At 46.0% G+C, this 17723-nt stretch overlaps 7 protein-coding genes across 7 annotated transcripts; 2 read left to right on the top strand and 5 right to left on the bottom strand.

Moving 5' to 3' along the window:
- Positions 1–2105: 2105 nt before the first annotated feature.
- Positions 2106–3866, top strand: PICMEDRAFT_70573 (hypothetical protein; the record flags this gene model as incomplete). Its single annotated transcript, XM_019163677.1, has 1 exon — positions 2106–3866. One exon carries the CDS (start codon positions 2106–2108, stop codon positions 3864–3866), a length of 1761 nt encoding a protein of 586 aa, XP_019020101.1.
- A 580-nt stretch (positions 3867–4446) lies between these two features.
- On the bottom strand, positions 4447–4696 carry PICMEDRAFT_14494 (hypothetical protein). Its single transcript, XM_019160400.1, has one exon. The coding sequence runs from the start codon at positions 4680–4682 to the stop codon at positions 4500–4502; it is 183 nt and encodes a 60-aa protein (XP_019020100.1). The 5' UTR covers positions 4683–4696; the 3' UTR covers positions 4447–4499.
- Positions 4697–5084: 388 nt separating this feature from the next.
- PICMEDRAFT_19485 (hypothetical protein) lies at positions 5085–7730 on the bottom strand (the record flags this gene model as incomplete). Its single annotated transcript, XM_019162122.1, has 2 exons — positions 5085–5449; positions 5504–7730. Coding segments are annotated over 2 exons (2592 nt in total), but the record flags the coding sequence as incomplete, so codon positions are not given.
- A 1184-nt stretch (positions 7731–8914) lies between these two features.
- PICMEDRAFT_70571 (hypothetical protein) lies at positions 8915–10708 on the bottom strand (the record flags this gene model as incomplete). Its single annotated transcript, XM_019163676.1, has 1 exon — positions 8915–10708. The coding sequence occupies one exon, from the start codon at positions 10706–10708 to the stop codon at positions 8915–8917; it is 1794 nt and encodes a 597-aa protein (XP_019020098.1).
- Positions 10709–10955: 247 nt separating this feature from the next.
- Positions 10956–13033, bottom strand: PICMEDRAFT_14490 (hypothetical protein). The gene has a single exon (XM_019160399.1). The coding sequence runs from the start codon at positions 12988–12990 to the stop codon at positions 11137–11139; it is 1854 nt and encodes a 617-aa protein (XP_019020097.1). The 5' UTR covers positions 12991–13033; the 3' UTR covers positions 10956–11136.
- A 262-nt stretch (positions 13034–13295) lies between these two features.
- On the top strand, positions 13296–13928 carry PICMEDRAFT_70569 (hypothetical protein; the record flags this gene model as incomplete). Its single annotated transcript, XM_019163675.1, has 1 exon — positions 13296–13928. One exon carries the CDS (start codon positions 13296–13298, stop codon positions 13926–13928), a length of 633 nt encoding a protein of 210 aa, XP_019020096.1.
- Positions 13929–14032: 104 nt separating this feature from the next.
- Positions 14033–17566, bottom strand: PICMEDRAFT_70568 (hypothetical protein; the record flags this gene model as incomplete). Its single annotated transcript, XM_019163674.1, has 1 exon — positions 14033–17566. One exon carries the CDS (start codon positions 17564–17566, stop codon positions 14033–14035), a length of 3534 nt encoding a protein of 1177 aa, XP_019020095.1.
- Between the last annotated feature and the right edge of the window lie 157 nt (positions 17567–17723).

Raw genomic sequence — 17723 nt, 5'->3', positions numbered from 1 at the left:
CCGAGACGCCGACCGTCGTCTTCGCTGCTAGTGCGGAACACTAGTGTGGCCTAGTGCGGCCTAGCGCATCCAGACTATGCCTTCTTTCTTCGCCCGTCACTGCTCGGCGTTGACGGAATCGGTGTTTCGGTGCCGACGTCGACGCACCCCGGAGCAACCAGAACAATAGCCCATGATCACCTTGTTGCACTCGTACCATTTTTCAGACCGGGGCTCGCCCCCAACCATGCGGTTGCGGTTGCGGTTGCGGTTGCGGTTGCGGTTGCCCTGGCTTCACAGCTTGTGCTAGTGGCGGTGCCCCCACGCGTATCCCGTAGTGGGCAACTCATCCGGCAAGCCACAGAACGCCGAACCAGCGCTGCTGCTCTGCGCAGAGCAGCCGCGGCGGCGGCAACACAATAAAAACGCAGCCCGTCCTACAGCCGGATGCGAAACTTTTCCGTGCCAGCATGGGCGGGGGCAGGGAGACGGAGACGGAGCCGGGCCCGTGCCTGTGCCGGGCACGTGCCCGGGAGCCGGCTGCAGCGCTCAGCCGTCTCCGCGATCCGCTCCATTAAATATGTTCTCGGACTCGGGCTGTTTCCTGTCTGCATGCATGCACGGGCAGCAGACGCATCTGCACAGGTGAGGTGGTAGAGTAGAGAAGGCAAGGCAGGCAAGGCAGGCAAGGCAGGCAGGGCGGGAAGTCAGGCGTGCAGGGTGGATGGGTGGATATCTGCAGCGATAGCGATCTGGCCAGACAGCGTCCACATGCACGCAATCTACGAGATCTGGCGGGAGAGGGTCCCGGCGCATGCTGCTGTTCTGCTGCGGATTCTGGTGGTGCCCGTGCCGGTGGGAAGGGCAGCAAAGGAGAGCAGCACAAAGCAAAGCGGGAGCGAATAAACTGCACACACGCACGGAAGCTGCTCCATCCTTGGTCGCCAACACCTCTCTCTTATCGCCTCAGGACTTGACATAACCGTAGCACCTGCACTCTCTGCAGCACAGACAGCTGCACATGCAGTAAGAATCTTGTTTTAGCGGCTGCCCGGGGGCCAATATTAAGTAACAGCACCGCTGGGTTTCTTCTGGCACTCATGTGGCCCTTCTGGCACTTTTCGCATTTTCCCTCGCATTTTCTCGTGGCCGCATTTTCACATTTCCATCCTTTTTTCTCGTCTGCCTCCCACCTTTTCCTTTTCACTTTCCATTGTTGATAGTAAATATTCCCGCTGGCGCATTGTATTACCGTCCGTCCTCCTGCTGGGAGCACTTTTCCCACAGTTGGCCCGTCATTCTCCCTTATTCTTTCATTCTGGGTTCTTCTCCTGTTTTCCTGTACACCCTCTTTTCTTTTTCTAACAACGGACTGCCTCCCGGCTTGCCTCCTGCCCCTTGTTCCGTGTTCCGTCTCCGTCAATTTATATATATATCGAACTTCCTCCCTCCTCTCCCTTTTTTTTGCGCCCTTGCAGTGGCCCTCCCCATTTCTATCTCGTCAGCCTTGGGTATATATACACCACCCTCCGTCCATATATCCATCCATACATCCATCCATACATCTACGTGCCCGCTTTGCCGTACCCACCTCAGCAGTCTATCAACTACTTCCTCGGACTACATCACGCTATACATATAATTTTCAATCCTCGCTTTCTCTATATATCCACAGAATCCCCCATTACTAATTCAGTGTAGAAGCAAAAACCCCACCCGCTTCAGCTGATTAATTATACCCTCTACGATCCTCTCAATTCGTATATTGACTTACTGATATCTCCTTATATCTTTATAAAAATATACCGTGATAGAGATCCAAAAACATATTTTGAGGAATACATATTCACGCCAGTTAGCCCCACTCTAATTCAGACGGATTTCAGGCTACCCTACATTTCCAAAGGAATACATTCACACACACCCAGACAAACACACACAAGAACACCCACAAATTACATATTCACACATCTATATGTCCAATTGAGTTTATATGCACACTTTCATTTTATCTCAATTAATTGCAAAATACAAAATATTCAAACGGTTAACAAATTTATACTTCCAGCTAAACTACCTCGAATCAAGCATAAAAAAGCTTCAATTTACATCACATCTATAGAAAAATGTCTTCCTCACCAATCTCTTCAACACTGCTCAACTCAAACTCAACTTCTAATACAACCTCTTCAGATCCAGTCTCACATAATGGCTCTGGCTCCAACTTAAACTCTTTGGACTCCATGAAAAAGAAAAGAGTCGGGAAAGCATGCGACTCTTGCAGGTTGAAAAAGACAAAGTGTAACGGTAAGCAGCCTTGTGAACGTTGTACCGCAGACAATAAGATTTGCATTTACACAGAAAGAAAGAAATCTAAGGATAAGGTTTATTCAAGTGAATATGTCGAACTAATTGACAGAAGATTGAGTTTAGTCAACAAATCTTTGTTAAAACTCTGCGAAATGGTGAAGTTAAACAAAAAGTCAGATTTGATGACTTTCGTAAAGGACCTGGAATACAACGAGAGTGACGAAATCTCTCCTATTTCAGTCAATCAGGCAATTTCCTTGTTGGTCGATGAACACGAATTAGAAGTCGACAGACAGGAATTCTCAGCTTCAACAGCAACAGCAGAGTCAATGAATAAAGCTGCCATCAAGTCAAATTTGAATGCCGTGACTAGCCTCAATTTTAAAAAGTCAAGCAAGAAGGTTATTGCTCCAATTCTGCCAAGCGAAGGTCACTCTGTTCATGGTCAAAACAACTTAAACCTGTTGTCATCTCCTGAATCTCTGTCACCGAAGTCCTCAGAGTTTTCACCAAATTTCAATGCTTTAGGTGAGAACTCTTTGGGTACTGGCAACATTCCATTAAGTAAAATCAAAGAAGAAGAGGACGTTGATGATAGAGATACTCCACTACTAGACCAATTTGATTCTGTACCTTTGACTTCGGATTACTCTACATACGAAACAAATTCGAACATGGTGTCTCCAATAGACGAACTGGATGATGTTGCTATGATGGGTTTCAATTCCTTAGATCTCGGTCAATTCCACTCTAATAGTATTGGCCTGTTGAACAACAGTACGAACAACAGTAATAACAGTACGAACAACAGTAACAACCATAGTTACAATAATAGTCATAATAATACCAATAGTACCACGAATAACAACAACAATAACAACAGCAACAATAACTATAGCCATGACAGCAGTATTAGTTCTGTTTTCAATTCGTCTAATGCATCTGCGACAAACTTGACCTCTAAAACTTCCATGGCCGTTCCTCCGCCAATGGCCTCGTCTATAAAAATACCATCCGCTGCCCTACAAACGAACGAGCTTGTTTCACCATCAGAAAGCAATTTGGCGGGTTATTTTTCACCATCATCAATTACAAGTGATTCTTCTGTGCTGATGTTTGACTCGATGTTGGATACTACCCCGGTTCTTATGGGCACGGAAAACTCTTTTATCGATAATTTGTCAATGTCTCCTCCAACTTCGCTGGTGAAGAGATCTTCAAGCTCATGTTCAACGATAGGTTCTAGTTCTGTTAAAAAGCTGCAACACCATCACAATCGCAGCCACAGTCACAATCACGGCCATAGTCACAACCACGCTCATCCGCTTACGCATAACTACACCAACAACATCATCAACAAGAGCAAGGTCAACAATAACAACAGCAATATTGCAACGTCTTCCACTGGCTACATCCCCCAAGTGCAAACTATGACTCCCCATTCTCCCCTCAAGGGTTTGAACAAAAATTCAAAGACTAGCAGCATCAATCCAACTTCCTTAGATTCGTCAATGGTTGCCTCACTCTCGAGCGATCTCAACATGCATTATAATAACGAAGAATACGTCCAGTTCTAATGTAAGCCATATACATACTCATTCCAGAATTTTTTCAGTTTTTGTTTCCGTTTTCACTTCGTTTTCACCTTTCTTTGTCCTACAGCGTTTCCATTTTTACTTGACTTTATTCGACTTTACTTTACTTCAATTGCCTTTACTTCACGTTCCCTCCAAGTTACTAAACTTTACTCACCTTATTCCTTTCCATTACACAGAGCCAATTTGTTTCCTACACATGCTATGCAATTTATGCTACGCACAATATTGCTTCCTTGAGTTGATTCGATGTTTGTGTTTTTTTCTACCGTTCTTTACTTGTTTTTTTTCTCTTCTTCATCTGCCTTTTCTCTGATTTTTAATGCTTTATATCCCCTCTTTTCCCAGCTACACCATAAATGATAAATGATAGTAATGATTCGTCTTTTTTATAGAATAATACAAGATATAAATTTGACCACAGATGCGACAGTGATCAAACGAACATGTACTAGTGTAGTTCATTGCCTCCTTACTCCACGCAATATCGTCGATCGAGCCCCTCGGCTATATCTCTCACTCGCTCGGTTGGATCTCAGTTGATCAGCTGCCCCATTTGGTGTTCGTCAATGCGGCCGTGCGCTGGTTCCAAACCATAAGTAACAAATCGTTCGATTACATTTCCAGCCCGCCGTTAAAGTTCATAACAGATAGAAGGTTAATACTTCTATCAATCATGCTATTTGATGGGCGCCTGTTTCCGCCAGCCCCTGCGAAGACAAGGGCAAGGCGTACCTTCGTCTCACTTCGTGCTGTGGAACGCGGAGAATGTAAATGAACGACCATGCAGCAAGACATCATTACCGCCAGACCCCCCTTCGGGCAGATTATGGCCCTTTGTGTCGTATAGTATACTCATTTGATTATGAGAACAGAAAAAACGTACATATACACTACATAGTACACGCTGTGAACAGTTTATCTCTGCTCTTATCTCCGTGGCACTTTCCTGCGCCACGGACTAGAACAAATCTCCAATAAACCCTCTGCGTTATTCTGCCCACTTGCATTCCTTTCGCAGTCAGGCAATACAGCACAAAGCTGCCGCAGATGCAGCAAACGCAGACGCAGACAAAATGGCAAATCAAACCAGCATCTTCTGCACGAGATTCTGCTCCACCTTTTTCCCTCTAAGTCCGCGTTTTTTACCGCGCCGAGCCTATAGGGGCCCTCACGCTGCCGACCTATTGACTATTCCCGCAACACTGCAGAACGGTGGTGCACCCGCTCAGAGACAAAGAAGGACACGCGGTAGTAGATGCAGCCGCCTAAACGGAAGAGGGCAAGACCTGCGACGATCCAGAGGATGGCAGTCATAAAGTAGTTTGCCACGTTCATGTCGTTCCAGTAGCTCCTCTTGACCAAAAAGGATTTGGTTGTCGACGTGGTTGCGGCAGGCGTACTCTGGCCGTTCACGTAATTAGAGTAGTCCTCTAGACCCCCTGTCCGGAGAATGACCACAAGAAGAATGAAGTTGGAAATCAACCACAACAGCACTGTGTACGTCCGACCTAGGGCGTAATTCTTCTCGGAGGTCCTGATGTTTTCCTGAATCTGATCCTGCTCTTGCTGCATCTGCTTCTTCTCCGATTCTGCCCCTCCTTCATCGCCGCCTTCACCAGTGGTCCCCTCCAGGAACCTCTGTGCCTTCTTGTACAAAACATCAGGGTTTTCAAGATTGTCACTTAACAAGAGAACGTTTTTCTCCTCTTCGTCGTTGGTGTTGGCCTTCTTCTTCGGAAACTTGGACTCATCCCCTAAAGCGCCTTTAGTACCCCACGAGATGTCGTTAATGTTACAGAAGGCAAATATGCCCAATACATTGATGTAGGCGGGCGAAAGTAGAATATACTGTACCGTGCATGCAAAGAGGTGGAAAACGTCGAAAAAGATTAGCGAGCCTATGAGGTAGAGAACATAAGTGGATGCTAAGGATATTGTTAAATCTCTGAACTTCTCATCTCGCAAATACTTCAAGCCGATGGATAAGGTAAATCTTGAGTACTCCCCAATATCGGCCTTGATGGACTTGATCGACTGAATCGTCAAGCAGACAACAGAGAAGGTCATATAGATGACGATCACAGCAAATAGAGCAAATGCTAACAAGTAAAAATATTTTGCATCGTTGGGCTTGTTACCAAAAGAGATGATGAATGTAAGTACAATTGCTGCAATGTATACCCAAAGAAACACAATTGCAAGAATGTCCCCTGTCTTCTCCCCCACAAACGTGTCTGATAGATCCAGAGCTAAAATTCTGAAAACTAGAAAGTAAATTGATAACGCGAACCACGAGAGTAGTATGTTGACGGTTTGATAGATGATCTCAATGACCAATGCAATTTTTCTTCCAAATGAATGCTTGGATACCAAGATTCTGTAAAAGTGTAAGATTGAATACAATGCGGCAAAAAATGAACCATTTAACCAACGTCTTCTTTGGTTGACGAATTCACTGATATGCGAAGGCACATCCGTAACTGCGTATGAATTATGCACATATTGTAACAAATATGATTTCCCACTTTTGGCAACCAATTCAAAACACAAGATTCTGTCTTCTGCTAAATACATGTTAGATTCTAAGACTCCAGCTGGCTTCTTTGTATTCGATTTCATATCTTCTCCATGGAAATATGCTCTCAATGGCTCACCTTGTAGTGCTTCGTATCTGTATGCGCTGAAGGCACCGGGCAAAACAGAAACAAACCCGAATGCACTCTCCATGGGTTTATCCAAGATGTTTGACATTTTGTACTCGAAATTTTGAGCTGCAACTAGCGGGTTGATGACACATTTAGTGAAATCAGAAAGCTGGAAATAGATGAATCTACCCATCTTCTTCCAGATGGAAGATTCATCGTTTGGACTTGCGTGATTGCCCAACATAGCTCTGATTTCACCACATGCACCACCAATCTTTGGATTTTTGAATGCCTTCCATAACTTGTAAATGGAATCTGGCCCTGGCTCTGTGCCCACGTCAAGCAAAACAACCACTTTAGGATTTAAATTTGGACATAGAAAGTTCAAAGCCCATCTATGCGAGTTGATCTTTTGTTTGTTTTCCTCTTTCAACAAAAACATCAACTGCACAGGCACTGTTTGCTCGGTGACCAAGGGAACAGTAAAAGAGTGGTTTGCTCTGTTGTAGTCGAATTTGCCAATACCAAATGTGGTTGTATATTCAAACAAATGGGCATTTACTTTCTCGTCGTTGACCGATTCTTGCATTATACCTTCTTGGAATACACCCAACAAAGTCAGCAACGCCTTTGATTTCTCATTGATCTTGTTTTTACCATCACTGACGATGACAACTACAATCTTTTTCCATGTGTTTTTACCAAAAGGATGTATGCTTTCATCTTCCTTCAAGTTGTACATTGTTTTAATATTTTTGAAAACTCCTTTAAGTGTTCTGCCGAGGAGGATTTCATCTTCATTGTACATCGTACAAACAATCATCAATTCCGTGTCTCTTTGCACGGAGTACAATTTCTGTCTCAACGGGTAGTTTTCAATGTAGTCCTTCCCTAGCGGATTATCATCTGAAAATTCTTTTGGGTCCGTTGTGATTGCATGATATCTCAAGTGAGTGAATTCTGTGAGCTGTTTTGCACCTTTAAAGGGGATTCTGTGTGATAGCTGTGTAGGCACCGGATAGTCGAAACTGTAGTACTTGCCGTCTATAAGCTCAACCTTGTTGTCGCCCTTGTCTGCGAAGTTGGAGTGCTCCAAGCCTTGCTGCTGGTCTTCCTCATTGTTCTGAAACAAGTGATTATTGTCGAGTTCTGGTTCGTCTGGGTCTCTCTCGAAGCTCTGGAACACCGGGCTGGTTTCGCTCTGGTCATCCGAGAAGCCGCTTCCGTCATTCATGAAAAGCGGCTGGTGTTGCTGCTGCTGGAAGTTCGAGTAGTAATTGAGGTTCTGAAAGGAGTCCGAGGGCGAGTAGTCGTAGTTGGGGCCCTGTTCCGGGAAGGCCAGCGATGTGTTTCTCATTGGAGACTGCACAAAGTTGTTTGTCAAAGACTCATCCGGGTTCTCGTACACGCTAACGTGGACCTGGTTCCCGCCCTTCGGCAGGTAATGAGACTCGAGGTCCTGGCTGGACTCACTGTACGGGTGTCCGTTGCTGTGGTCAACGTTACTGCTCACCGCAGCGTCTTCATCGTCGTCTTCGTCGTCGTCGTCGTCGAATGCAGAGTTGAACGGGTCGTACGCGATGTTCGAGTAGGAGCTATCCCGCATGTGGGACACGGCCTGGTGTTTCGGAGACGACGACAGACGGGCGTTCCGGGGCGGTTCAAGTCTGTCCAGTCTTAAGCTTGTCGAGGAGTGGTTTCTGCTGCCATGCGACGGTATCTCCGGACGTGACCCGGCCACGATTTGTGTTTGTGCCTGTGCCTGTGCGCCCGGGATCGGATCAAAGTGGATCTGCGGTGTTCCAGAGACGACGCTCGTCGTGCGGACGTGTCTGCTGTCTGCCTGACCGCTCTCCACGGCTGCCCGGCCGCCGTAACTGTCGAAAACGCTCGAGTGATACGACTCTCCGTCGACGAGATCGTCTCCACTATCGTTATCAAACGCAAACGGGTTGTTCTCTGCTCCGCCGCCAGCAAGCTCGTTCATGCTGCTGCTGCGGTCGTAGCGGTTGTTGTTTCTGCTGCTCATTGCCAAACAAAAATTGCAGAGTTTGCTCTATCCTCTGCCACTTCTTTGCCGCTACAAAACACAAAGTACACAAGTTCGAGTCGTTTATCAGGACCGTCTGGACAGAAGACGGCCCCTTCTATAAATAAATTTCCCCTAAAACGTTTTCAAAACGCGTGCTCAGCTTTTTTTCTCGCCATCACGTCCTTGGCGAAAAATAAACAGGGCAAGCCCCCTCCTGTGCACCCGCCACAGACACCGCCACAGAAGGAGGTCACGGAGGCTCAGCACACGGATGCCGGGGTTGATGACGGGGTTGATGACGGGGTTGATGACGGGGTTGCTGACGACGATGACGGACCCTAGGGGTGTTCTTAAGCGTCGCCGACCTCTGCCGGATCGACGTCGGCATCGTCGTCGTCACTGGAAACGTACTGCTGGTACTTCTCCGAGCGCTGCTGCGCCCGGGCGGCCATCTCTGCGGAGGTCGGCGGAAGACCTTCGTTGGCGATATCCATGTCACGGGCCTCCTTGAACGAGCGGAGCTTGTTGTGGAGCTCCTCGCGGCCGTCAATCAACGTACGCTTCGGCAGCTCGCCGTGGTTGAGGCTCTTGAGCTCGTCTATTTTCTCCCGCTCCTCCCGCAGGAGGCTCAAGATGCGGGACATCCGTCCGACCATGAGCATCTTCTTCCGGATAGACTCGCCAAACAACACTTGGCTGCCGCCGGTAACGGTGTTCTTGTCCTCGCTGTCGTTCTCGGCCACTTTCTCGGCGTGGGCCGCGGCGGCAGATGCCGTCTTCGGTCTCTTGTGCGGCCCGGCGTCAGTGTCGACGGCGGTGCCAGCTTCGGTCTCATCCCGGTTGCTCTCGTCGATCTCCCGGATCAACCTCATGTTCTCCTGATCCAAAGAGATCTCGTCCTTGTTAAGCTCGTCCTCCGTGCAGATGTTCAAAACAGCAGAAAGAATCTCCACCACTTTCTCGCCCACAAACGGCAGTGACCACTCGAAGAGGTTCATCTGGTTCGGAAGGAAGTACGGAGCCGGGTAGGAATCGAACTGCTTGATGTTAAACGACTCGCCATTGTACACCAACACGGCTGCCATATTGTTGTAGGTGCCGCAGTAGTTCGGCGCAGAGAAGATCGTGATCAAGCTCGGGAAACTCGTCATCTCGTTCACCTTGTATATCCGGTACCCGGAGTCCTGCGGCTGGTGGCCCCGCACCACACTCAACAAGTCGTTGTGATTTAAAAACGTCTCCACCGCACGGTAGCTGTAAAAATCGCTGCAGCGGCGCTCGTAGTTGAACGTGTAGTACCGCTTCACGTCGTCTTCGTCAATATCCTCCTCGTCGTACCTCTCCGACGGGTCCGACCACATCAAGTCGCAGAAGAGCCCTTTGCTGGGGAAGTCCTCCGTAAATCGGTCGATCTTCTCGTTGATATCCTCCAAGTCCCACAAGCTGCTCGAGATTCCGGCATGCACACAGAAGAACTGGTGGTTCAACACTGCGCACAAAGGAAGTGCCCTGAACGATCTTGTGGCCGCCTTGTACAAGTGCTCCGAGTACCGGCAGAGACACTCCTTCTGGAACGTGAAGTACGACGTCATCCGCCTGCTCTCGTGGTTGCCCCGAAGCAGCCACATGTGTGTAGGGTGGCTGATTTTCATCGCATAAAGCAAAATCAACACCTCAATTGATCGGTCGCCCCTGTCGACGTAGTCACCCAAGAAGATGTACTGTGTCTCACTCGGGTCGCCGCACATTTCAAACATCCCCAACAAGTCGTAGAACTGGCCGTGTATGTCCCCCACAACAGTTGCCGGCACATCGACGTACAACAGGTTTTGCTCTTCCTTCATGATACTCTCGGCCTTCTCAATAATCCTCACCAACTGGTCCTCCAGGAGCCGGCCCTCCCTTTGGAAATGCTTCATCAAAAACCTGTAATCCGGAACACCATCCTTATCAAAAAGCTCCTCCTCTCTGGGTATGCTGTTGACAGGAGGAAGGACGCTTTTCACAACCCTCTCCTTCGTATCGTACTCGATTCCTGTGTCCCCTACATATACTGAGGAATTCTTGGTATTGACATGGTGTCTCGTACCTAGCTTCTTCAAAGCATTCTCTACCTTGATACTGATTTCTTCTTGCTTTGCCATACTTGCTCACCGTCTGCAACGCAACCCGCTGGCTCTCAATGTGAGCTTGAAAAGAACTACTGTCGCCCGTCACCCATAATCAAGAGAATTAGGAACCGCATTGACGACCTCCCCCATCTTGTTTCCGCACTGCCCTGCGCTGCGCACGAAGCTTTTTCCTCCGCCCCGCCTCGGACCTCTCCCGGGGTATTCAGTCGTTCTGGTTCCGCCCCGAAAACGGCGCAAGACGTTTTTCGGCACAGACGTTCGGCACAGATGCAACGTACACGACCAACACTGGCCGGCGATGTGCAGCAGGTACAACAGGTGGTTGCAGATTACACATCGTAAACTATACAGCAATTTTGTAAACCTTGAATGCGGGGCGAGAGTTTTCTATTTTGTTCGTTCCGTCTTTATCATCATTATACTCCAAGTTTACACAAAGCTCACACTTCTCGGGCAACCCGTTCCCAAAGCCGCTTGTACTTGCTGTCGTCTTCTTTGCTCTGCTCCTCGGCGCTTGGGGGCACGGCCTCGTTGGACAGGTCTGCCAAACGCACTCTCTCGAAGTGCGATAGCTGCTTGTCCAACTCGTCGCTACCCTGGATCAAGACACCCTTAGGAAGCGTCAAGCCGCCAGAATACGCTCTGAGCTGCTCCACCTTCTCCGATTCCTGTCTTAGCAAGTTGAACATTCTCGACAACCTGCCGATGGCCAAGATCTTGTTTCGTAAAGCGATGTTTGCTAGCGTCTTCGACTCCTTGCATGCTTCGTCGTTCTCTCCATCCTTGTTGACCTCTTCCACCGCCTCTCCGTCATGCTGCGAGTGTGTGCCCGATCCCGATCCCTTACTTATAGAAGACGAACGGGACGAACGGGACGAATGTGACGAGCGGGACGACCCTGTCGATAGCTTTCTCGAGCTGCTGGACGCAAGTTGCTTGGACAGGCCAAACAGACGTTTCCTGTCGTTCTCGCCTTGGATTTCAAGCAACGATCTCGCAAGCTCTTTCGACAACGGTGTATCCATCTCTAACTCCTCGTCTGTACATATATTCAAGACGCTGAAAAGAATCTCACACACCCTCTCGGCAACAAAAGGTATCGACCAGGTGAACACGTTCATAAAACTTGGTAGGTGGTACGGCTCTGGCTGGGAACTGAACTGTCTGATGTTCATTGTCGACACATCGTACTTCAGGACGGCTGCCTTGTTGCCATACGTCCCACAGTAGTTAGGGGCGGAAAATAAACTGATAACTGAAGGAAATTGCTGTGTTGGGGTCTTCTTGTACATCCGATAACCCTTATCCTGCGCCTGATGCGCTCTTAATACTGACAAAAGATTGTTTCTCTCTAAGAACTGACACACAGCGTTGTAGGAGTACATATAAGAACAGCCTCTTTCATAGTTCTCGCTGAAATCCTTCACCTTGTGACTCGTTCCATACGGCTCGTTGTCGAAATTGTTGGACGGATCCGACCACATCAAATCGCAGAAGGCACCATGAGATGGAAAATCAACCTGGAACCTGTTGATTTCTTGAACCTCTGATATGTATTTGATGTCTTTCGAAATACCTCCGTGCACACAGAAAAACTGCTTGTTCATTATAGCTGCTATAGGCAACGCACAGAATGACTTCAACGAGGCGTGGTAAACCTCGATCGAGTACTTGACCAAACATTCGCTCTTGAAGGTGAAATGCTGTGTCATCTGCTTGGTTTCGTGATTGCCTCTCAACATGGTGAACGTTTTCGGATGGTTTATTTTCATACTGTACAACAACAATAGCACCTCCAGCGAGTATGAACCTCTGTCGACGTAATCACCTAAAAATAGGAAAGAGGTTTTATCCGGGCCACCGCAGATCTCAAATAGCTTACAGAGGTCGTAGAATTGTCCATGGACATCACCGCACACAGTCACTGGGGGTGGAATTTCCAATAGATTTGGCTCGGCATCGAATATAGACGTCGCCATTTTGATGATTTTTAGCACTTGATCTTGTCTCAATTTACCCTCTCTTTTGAAATGTTCTCTCAAAAAATTGTAATCTGGCAACCCCCCGTGGTTTCCAAACAACTGCTCGTTACTAGGAATCACATCTGTTGGAGCTGGAACAGACTTGATAATTCTGTCAGTAGTTTTGAACTCCTTGCCGTTGTCATCCACGTAAATCGTAGGATCGTGAGTAGCCGGAACATCTCTATTTTTCATCTTTCGCAAAGCATTTTCAATTTTCAGAGTGTTTTCATGCGCTGTCAACTTTTCCTTCGCCGACATCTGTTTCGACATTGTAAACGATGCCCACTGGTGTCCTCGTCTCCTCGTATAGAAGCACTTCAACCCTCCACAATCCCTACATCACTCAATGGCAAGCCTTCTTTTTGACATCCTCTGATATCCATCTTCTCTTGTTTTTCCCTCAAAACGCCGATCGTCGGTAACACCGCCCAAAAGTATTTTTTTCGTTTTTCCGGGCTGTAAAAGTTTTCTACGTCCTTTTGCACTCCGGAGTTGTTAAGGGCTTCGACTGATAATGGAACGGAGCACTAAGCAACAGCCCCATTTGCCTGACAGTCTAACTTCAGATAACAAAAATGAGTGAAATCTTTTTAGACGATTTGGGAACTCTCATTGCAGAGCCACCTAACAAGACTTTGCTCCCGTTTCCAACGGATCAGCAGGATGCAAACTTCGAACTTGGAGTTTCAATGATAATCCACGGTTGGTACACACTCACAACGGCCGTTGACAACTTGTGGGGAGGCCCCCAGTCTGCTGAAAAGAGAGACTGGATTTCCGGAGTTGTTGTTGATGAATTTTTGAACAACCAGGAAATCGATATAATATACATCCATGAACTGTTGTGTGGGGTAATGGAAGATGAGTTTGATACCGTGATAGAAGATCAATCGACCATTCCGGTTGCACAGAAAATAATAAACTGTTATAAACAGTGCCAGGACCAGCAGTTTGATGACATCAAAGCAATGTACTCGAAGTGGTTGGCTAAGCAACAGCAGAATACACAGAAGATCGTTGCAAACATTGTGAACGATCCATTGAATCCTGATGTGAGTGACGATGACGAAGACGAAAACGAAGGTGATGACGATGTTGAAATGGACTACGATACAGTCGAGCTGGTCCAAGAAACGAGACGAAAGCAAGAGCCAGTGGTAGATGAAGATGGGTTTACTATTGTGAGTAACAAAAAGGGAGGACGCTAGAAACGAATCACGCAGGCTTTATATTGCTATAAATCTATCTACAAAATTTTCTATCTGTCAACACATGAATTAGTATCAATTTTGAGGTAAACCTCATTCGTGGCTCAGCTCACGTATGGCTTGCTGTTATTATTGGTATTATTATTACTGGTAATAGCGTTGTTGGTGTTCAAATTGCCATTCGAGCTTCGGCTTAGCTGTATTTTGAGAGAACCGTCACTATCTCTCCGATCGATTGAATTTGGACGTCCTCCTTGGCGCTTCCAAAAACCTTCGGTAAATACTCCGCTACCGTTTCTCATACCGAGACTAGGAGACGTGACAGTGTTTCTTTTCCAAAAAACTTCAGAAAACGAAGGACTGGTATTCCCGTTGAAACCATTCAAGCTGCTCAATTCACTTTTGCCATGCTGCAAAGCATAGTGATCTCGCAAAACTACGGGATTTACTCTGAAGAGCTGGATATGTGTACCAAACCAGATACTCTGTTTCAGAATATTATCATAGTAGACGCTGAGGTCAACGACATTGCTGTAACCTTCGGCAAAAATAGACGTAGGTAGAGTTGTGGGTGATGATGCAGCGGGTGTGGTTGGAGACGACGAAACAGAACCAAGCTTCCATGATCCGAAACCCCATGAAGAGCTTGCTTTTTTGAACACCGAAAAGCCTAAGCTGATTTCAGCTAGTAGTCCTTTAGCAGCAAAACTATTATAATTGAGAAAAATGTTGCCCCATAGCAATGAAATATACCATCCCAATGTAGCCCTAGTCCACTTGAATTTCAGAGGCTGGAACTCCATTCTTAATGGATCGTATATATCAGACTTTTCTATTTTACTGAAAAGTGAATCTAAATCTCGCTTGAGCAACTTTTGAATTATAGCTGAGGCATCCTGAGGTTGTTGCGCTTTAGTTTCATTTGTTGCTCGTATGCTACCTGCATCACTGACAATTTTCAGACTTTCTCTCAACAAATCAAATGCTTCTTTACCTGACCATTTCTGGTCAAATTTTTCGTAATAAGCCTGCTTCTCTTTGGATCTGGCTGTCATTCCAAGTGGTAACTCAGCATTGAAGACTTCATCATTAAATGGCGTTACTGCAGCATCTCCATTATCTGTTTCCTTACTCACATCAATAGATGCCTGCCCATTGACGCTAGTGTTATTGTTGCTATTGTTATTATTACTATTGCTATCATTAACATTGCTGCTGTTACTATTGCTGTTATTACCATAATTATTATCAGCATTACCGTTGTTGTTAATAGCATTAAAACTTACGTTCATTGGATCAACAGAATCATCGGTGAAATTCGAAATGAAACCAGAGGAAATACTTGGGATTGACAACTGAGAAGTTTGCTTGGTAACCGCAGGCATGCTACGCATTGAGGGTATGCTTTCTAATGTATTCTGCGTAGACTGTCTACTCAATACAGGGAGATCTAAAGACTCTTTTGATTCATTATCGATTTGGGAAATTGGTCTTTGTAGTTCTTGGGAAGATTGTATCTGCTGCTGGAGCTGCAATCGTTGTTGTTGGGTTTCGCGTTCGTATTCCTTTCTTTCTTTCTGTATCATATCAGTAAATAGTTGGTCTGAAACCCGTTTGATATTAGCAGCCAACCTCGCAAATGTATTTGCATTTTTCGCAAATACATACATCAAAACTATGGTGTCATAAGGATCTCTGAGAATTGCATGGCAACATGCACTGAAAATTAGTGATAGATAATCAAGTTGCACTATAAAGTCATTCGGTACATTGTTGTATTTCGAAAGTTTATTGACAACGTGAATCAAGCTGGTGGATGCTGCATAAGACATCTGTGATGGTGGACAGCGTGAGAGATCCTTTACCCTCCTGTTACCCATTACCTCCCTATTCTCTCTTCTATTATACGCCGATATGGTTGCATGAAGAGGGATTAGGTTATAGAGAATTTCAACGAGTGGAGGTATCATTACAAAATCATAATCAGAGCTGACGATATTGCATATATGTATAGTCAGAAAATCTCGGTAAGAGGTTGGTGTAGTCGAGGTTCTCAATAATTGTGGTAATGAATCATATAGATGGGCATCGAAAGAAGCAAGAAGCTTTGAGCTCAGTCTGAAATCTGCTGTTATTATTAGCAAGAAGTAGACACATAGCTTAACAAAACTAGCGTGCTTCTTTTCGTTTTTGAACTTGAGGATGTAAAAAAGCAATAAGACAAAAAAATCAGGGCCAACAAGTTCGGCAAAATGTGCTCTGAATCTTGCATTGCATTGGAAAAACTCTAAAAGTATCATCATCAACTCTAATCCCCAAATATGCAATTCTTTGTCATCAATCAGTTTTGAAGTTTTCATGAGATATGAAAAAGTATCCAAATCATTATCAACTATAGGTTTGAACAAAGGAGCTGTGAAAGTTTTGATAATTATTTGGATATCTTTAGAATTTGTTATTTTACTCAAAAAAATTCTTGATCTTGTGCGAGGGACATCGTTGTTGGACAAGATATTATGTTTGAAAAGGAAAGATATATCCTTTTTCGGTAACGGATAAACAACCATCAAAGTAAACAACTGAAGAGAGTTTGTTACCATTAAGATTCTCAAGTTTTTGTGCTCCTCCACGGGTATATCTAACCCGTTTATGTTACTACTGACGTTTGTGTTACTGCCACTGTTGCTATCATTAGTACGGATTGATCTTGCAATTGTATTCCACAAGGAAAGGCAAAGAATGTAAAACTTTCGGCCATCAGTCGCAGCGACAAGTACTGTCAAGAACCTAGAGCCAGAGCTGACTACATCAGCCGGCGGAATATATATACTTTTGGAGAACAAAACCAACATCAACCGAACAATTTCCAACCTATTTGAATCAATGTTCACTTTCGTATCACGGTAATTGCCTTGCACTTCCAGTCCTGGTTCCCATACGATTGGCTGATAATCGTTGGCTAATATCGGAGAACTATATTCACTTTTAGCTCTAGATTCCACAGTGAAGTTTAAGGTGAAAAGCAAGTCCAGACAGGCATTGACCAGTTCTGCGCCAATGGGTTTTTCTGCGTAAACCATCTCATCATGGTTGACTTTGACGGAATCACCGGGAGAGTTTGTACTATTCTGATCGCTAAAGCTCACTGCCCCCGAATCTCTTGGTTCTTGCACCTCGTCGATGCTCCCAATGGTGCCTGAGTTGGTATCATGATCCTTGCCATCTTCGTCTGCAGAACTTGAGTAGTTAGGAGTGTGATAAATTCTGTTCCAAAAAACCTCACTCTCGATGTAGTCCAAGTGCCTCTTCTCGTAGAGGAACGGCAGCACCACAGAGAGAATGCGTACACAGTTTAGTAGCTGGTTTGTAGGGAAGACGGAAAGCCTGACATTCTTGAGTTTGGATAGATAGATCAGCCTGTTGACAGTATTGAGTATCAACTTCGTGAACCCTTCTATATTGTTGTCTCTGATGAACCGGATGTCAGGCGGGTTAAACACAGACACGACGTCGTCGATCGATGTTGGCAGCTTCCAAAAGGCACTCCAGTACGAGCTGGTTTCTCGTACATCTGCCCTCTTGTCCATCAGCTTCGAAATGTGCGATTTCAGCTTCGTTCTGACTTCGTTAGATCCCATTGTAAGTTCTGTTTTATTGTGGTCAACACAACGACTCTGTCTTCCTGCTGTTCGATCCGGGCCTCTCTTGACTTCCTGTACCCTTCTGCTGACTGTGTATCCACACAGATATGTCCTTGCCTCTGTCTGCGCCCTGAGCCTACGTCCACACGTACCT

The sequence above is a fragment of the Pichia membranifaciens genome, assembly GCF_001661235.1.
Source record: "Pichia membranifaciens NRRL Y-2026 unplaced genomic scaffold PICMEscaffold_1, whole genome shotgun sequence".
NCBI lineage: Eukaryota > Fungi > Ascomycota > Pichiomycetes > Pichiales > Pichiaceae > Pichia > Pichia membranifaciens.
The sequence above is the reverse complement of the archived record's forward strand: the minus strand, read 5'-3'. Positions and strand labels throughout refer to the sequence as shown.

What these genes read in the sequence shown, in the direction of transcription:
- PICMEDRAFT_14490 (XM_019160399.1), bottom strand. Translation starts at nt 12,990, where the DNA reads ATGTCGAAACAGATGTCGGCGAAGGAAAAGTTGACAGCGCATGAAAAC.
- PICMEDRAFT_14494 (XM_019160400.1), bottom strand. Translation starts at nt 4,682, where the DNA reads ATGTCTTGCTGCATGGTCGTTCATTTACATTCTCCGCGTTCCACAGCA.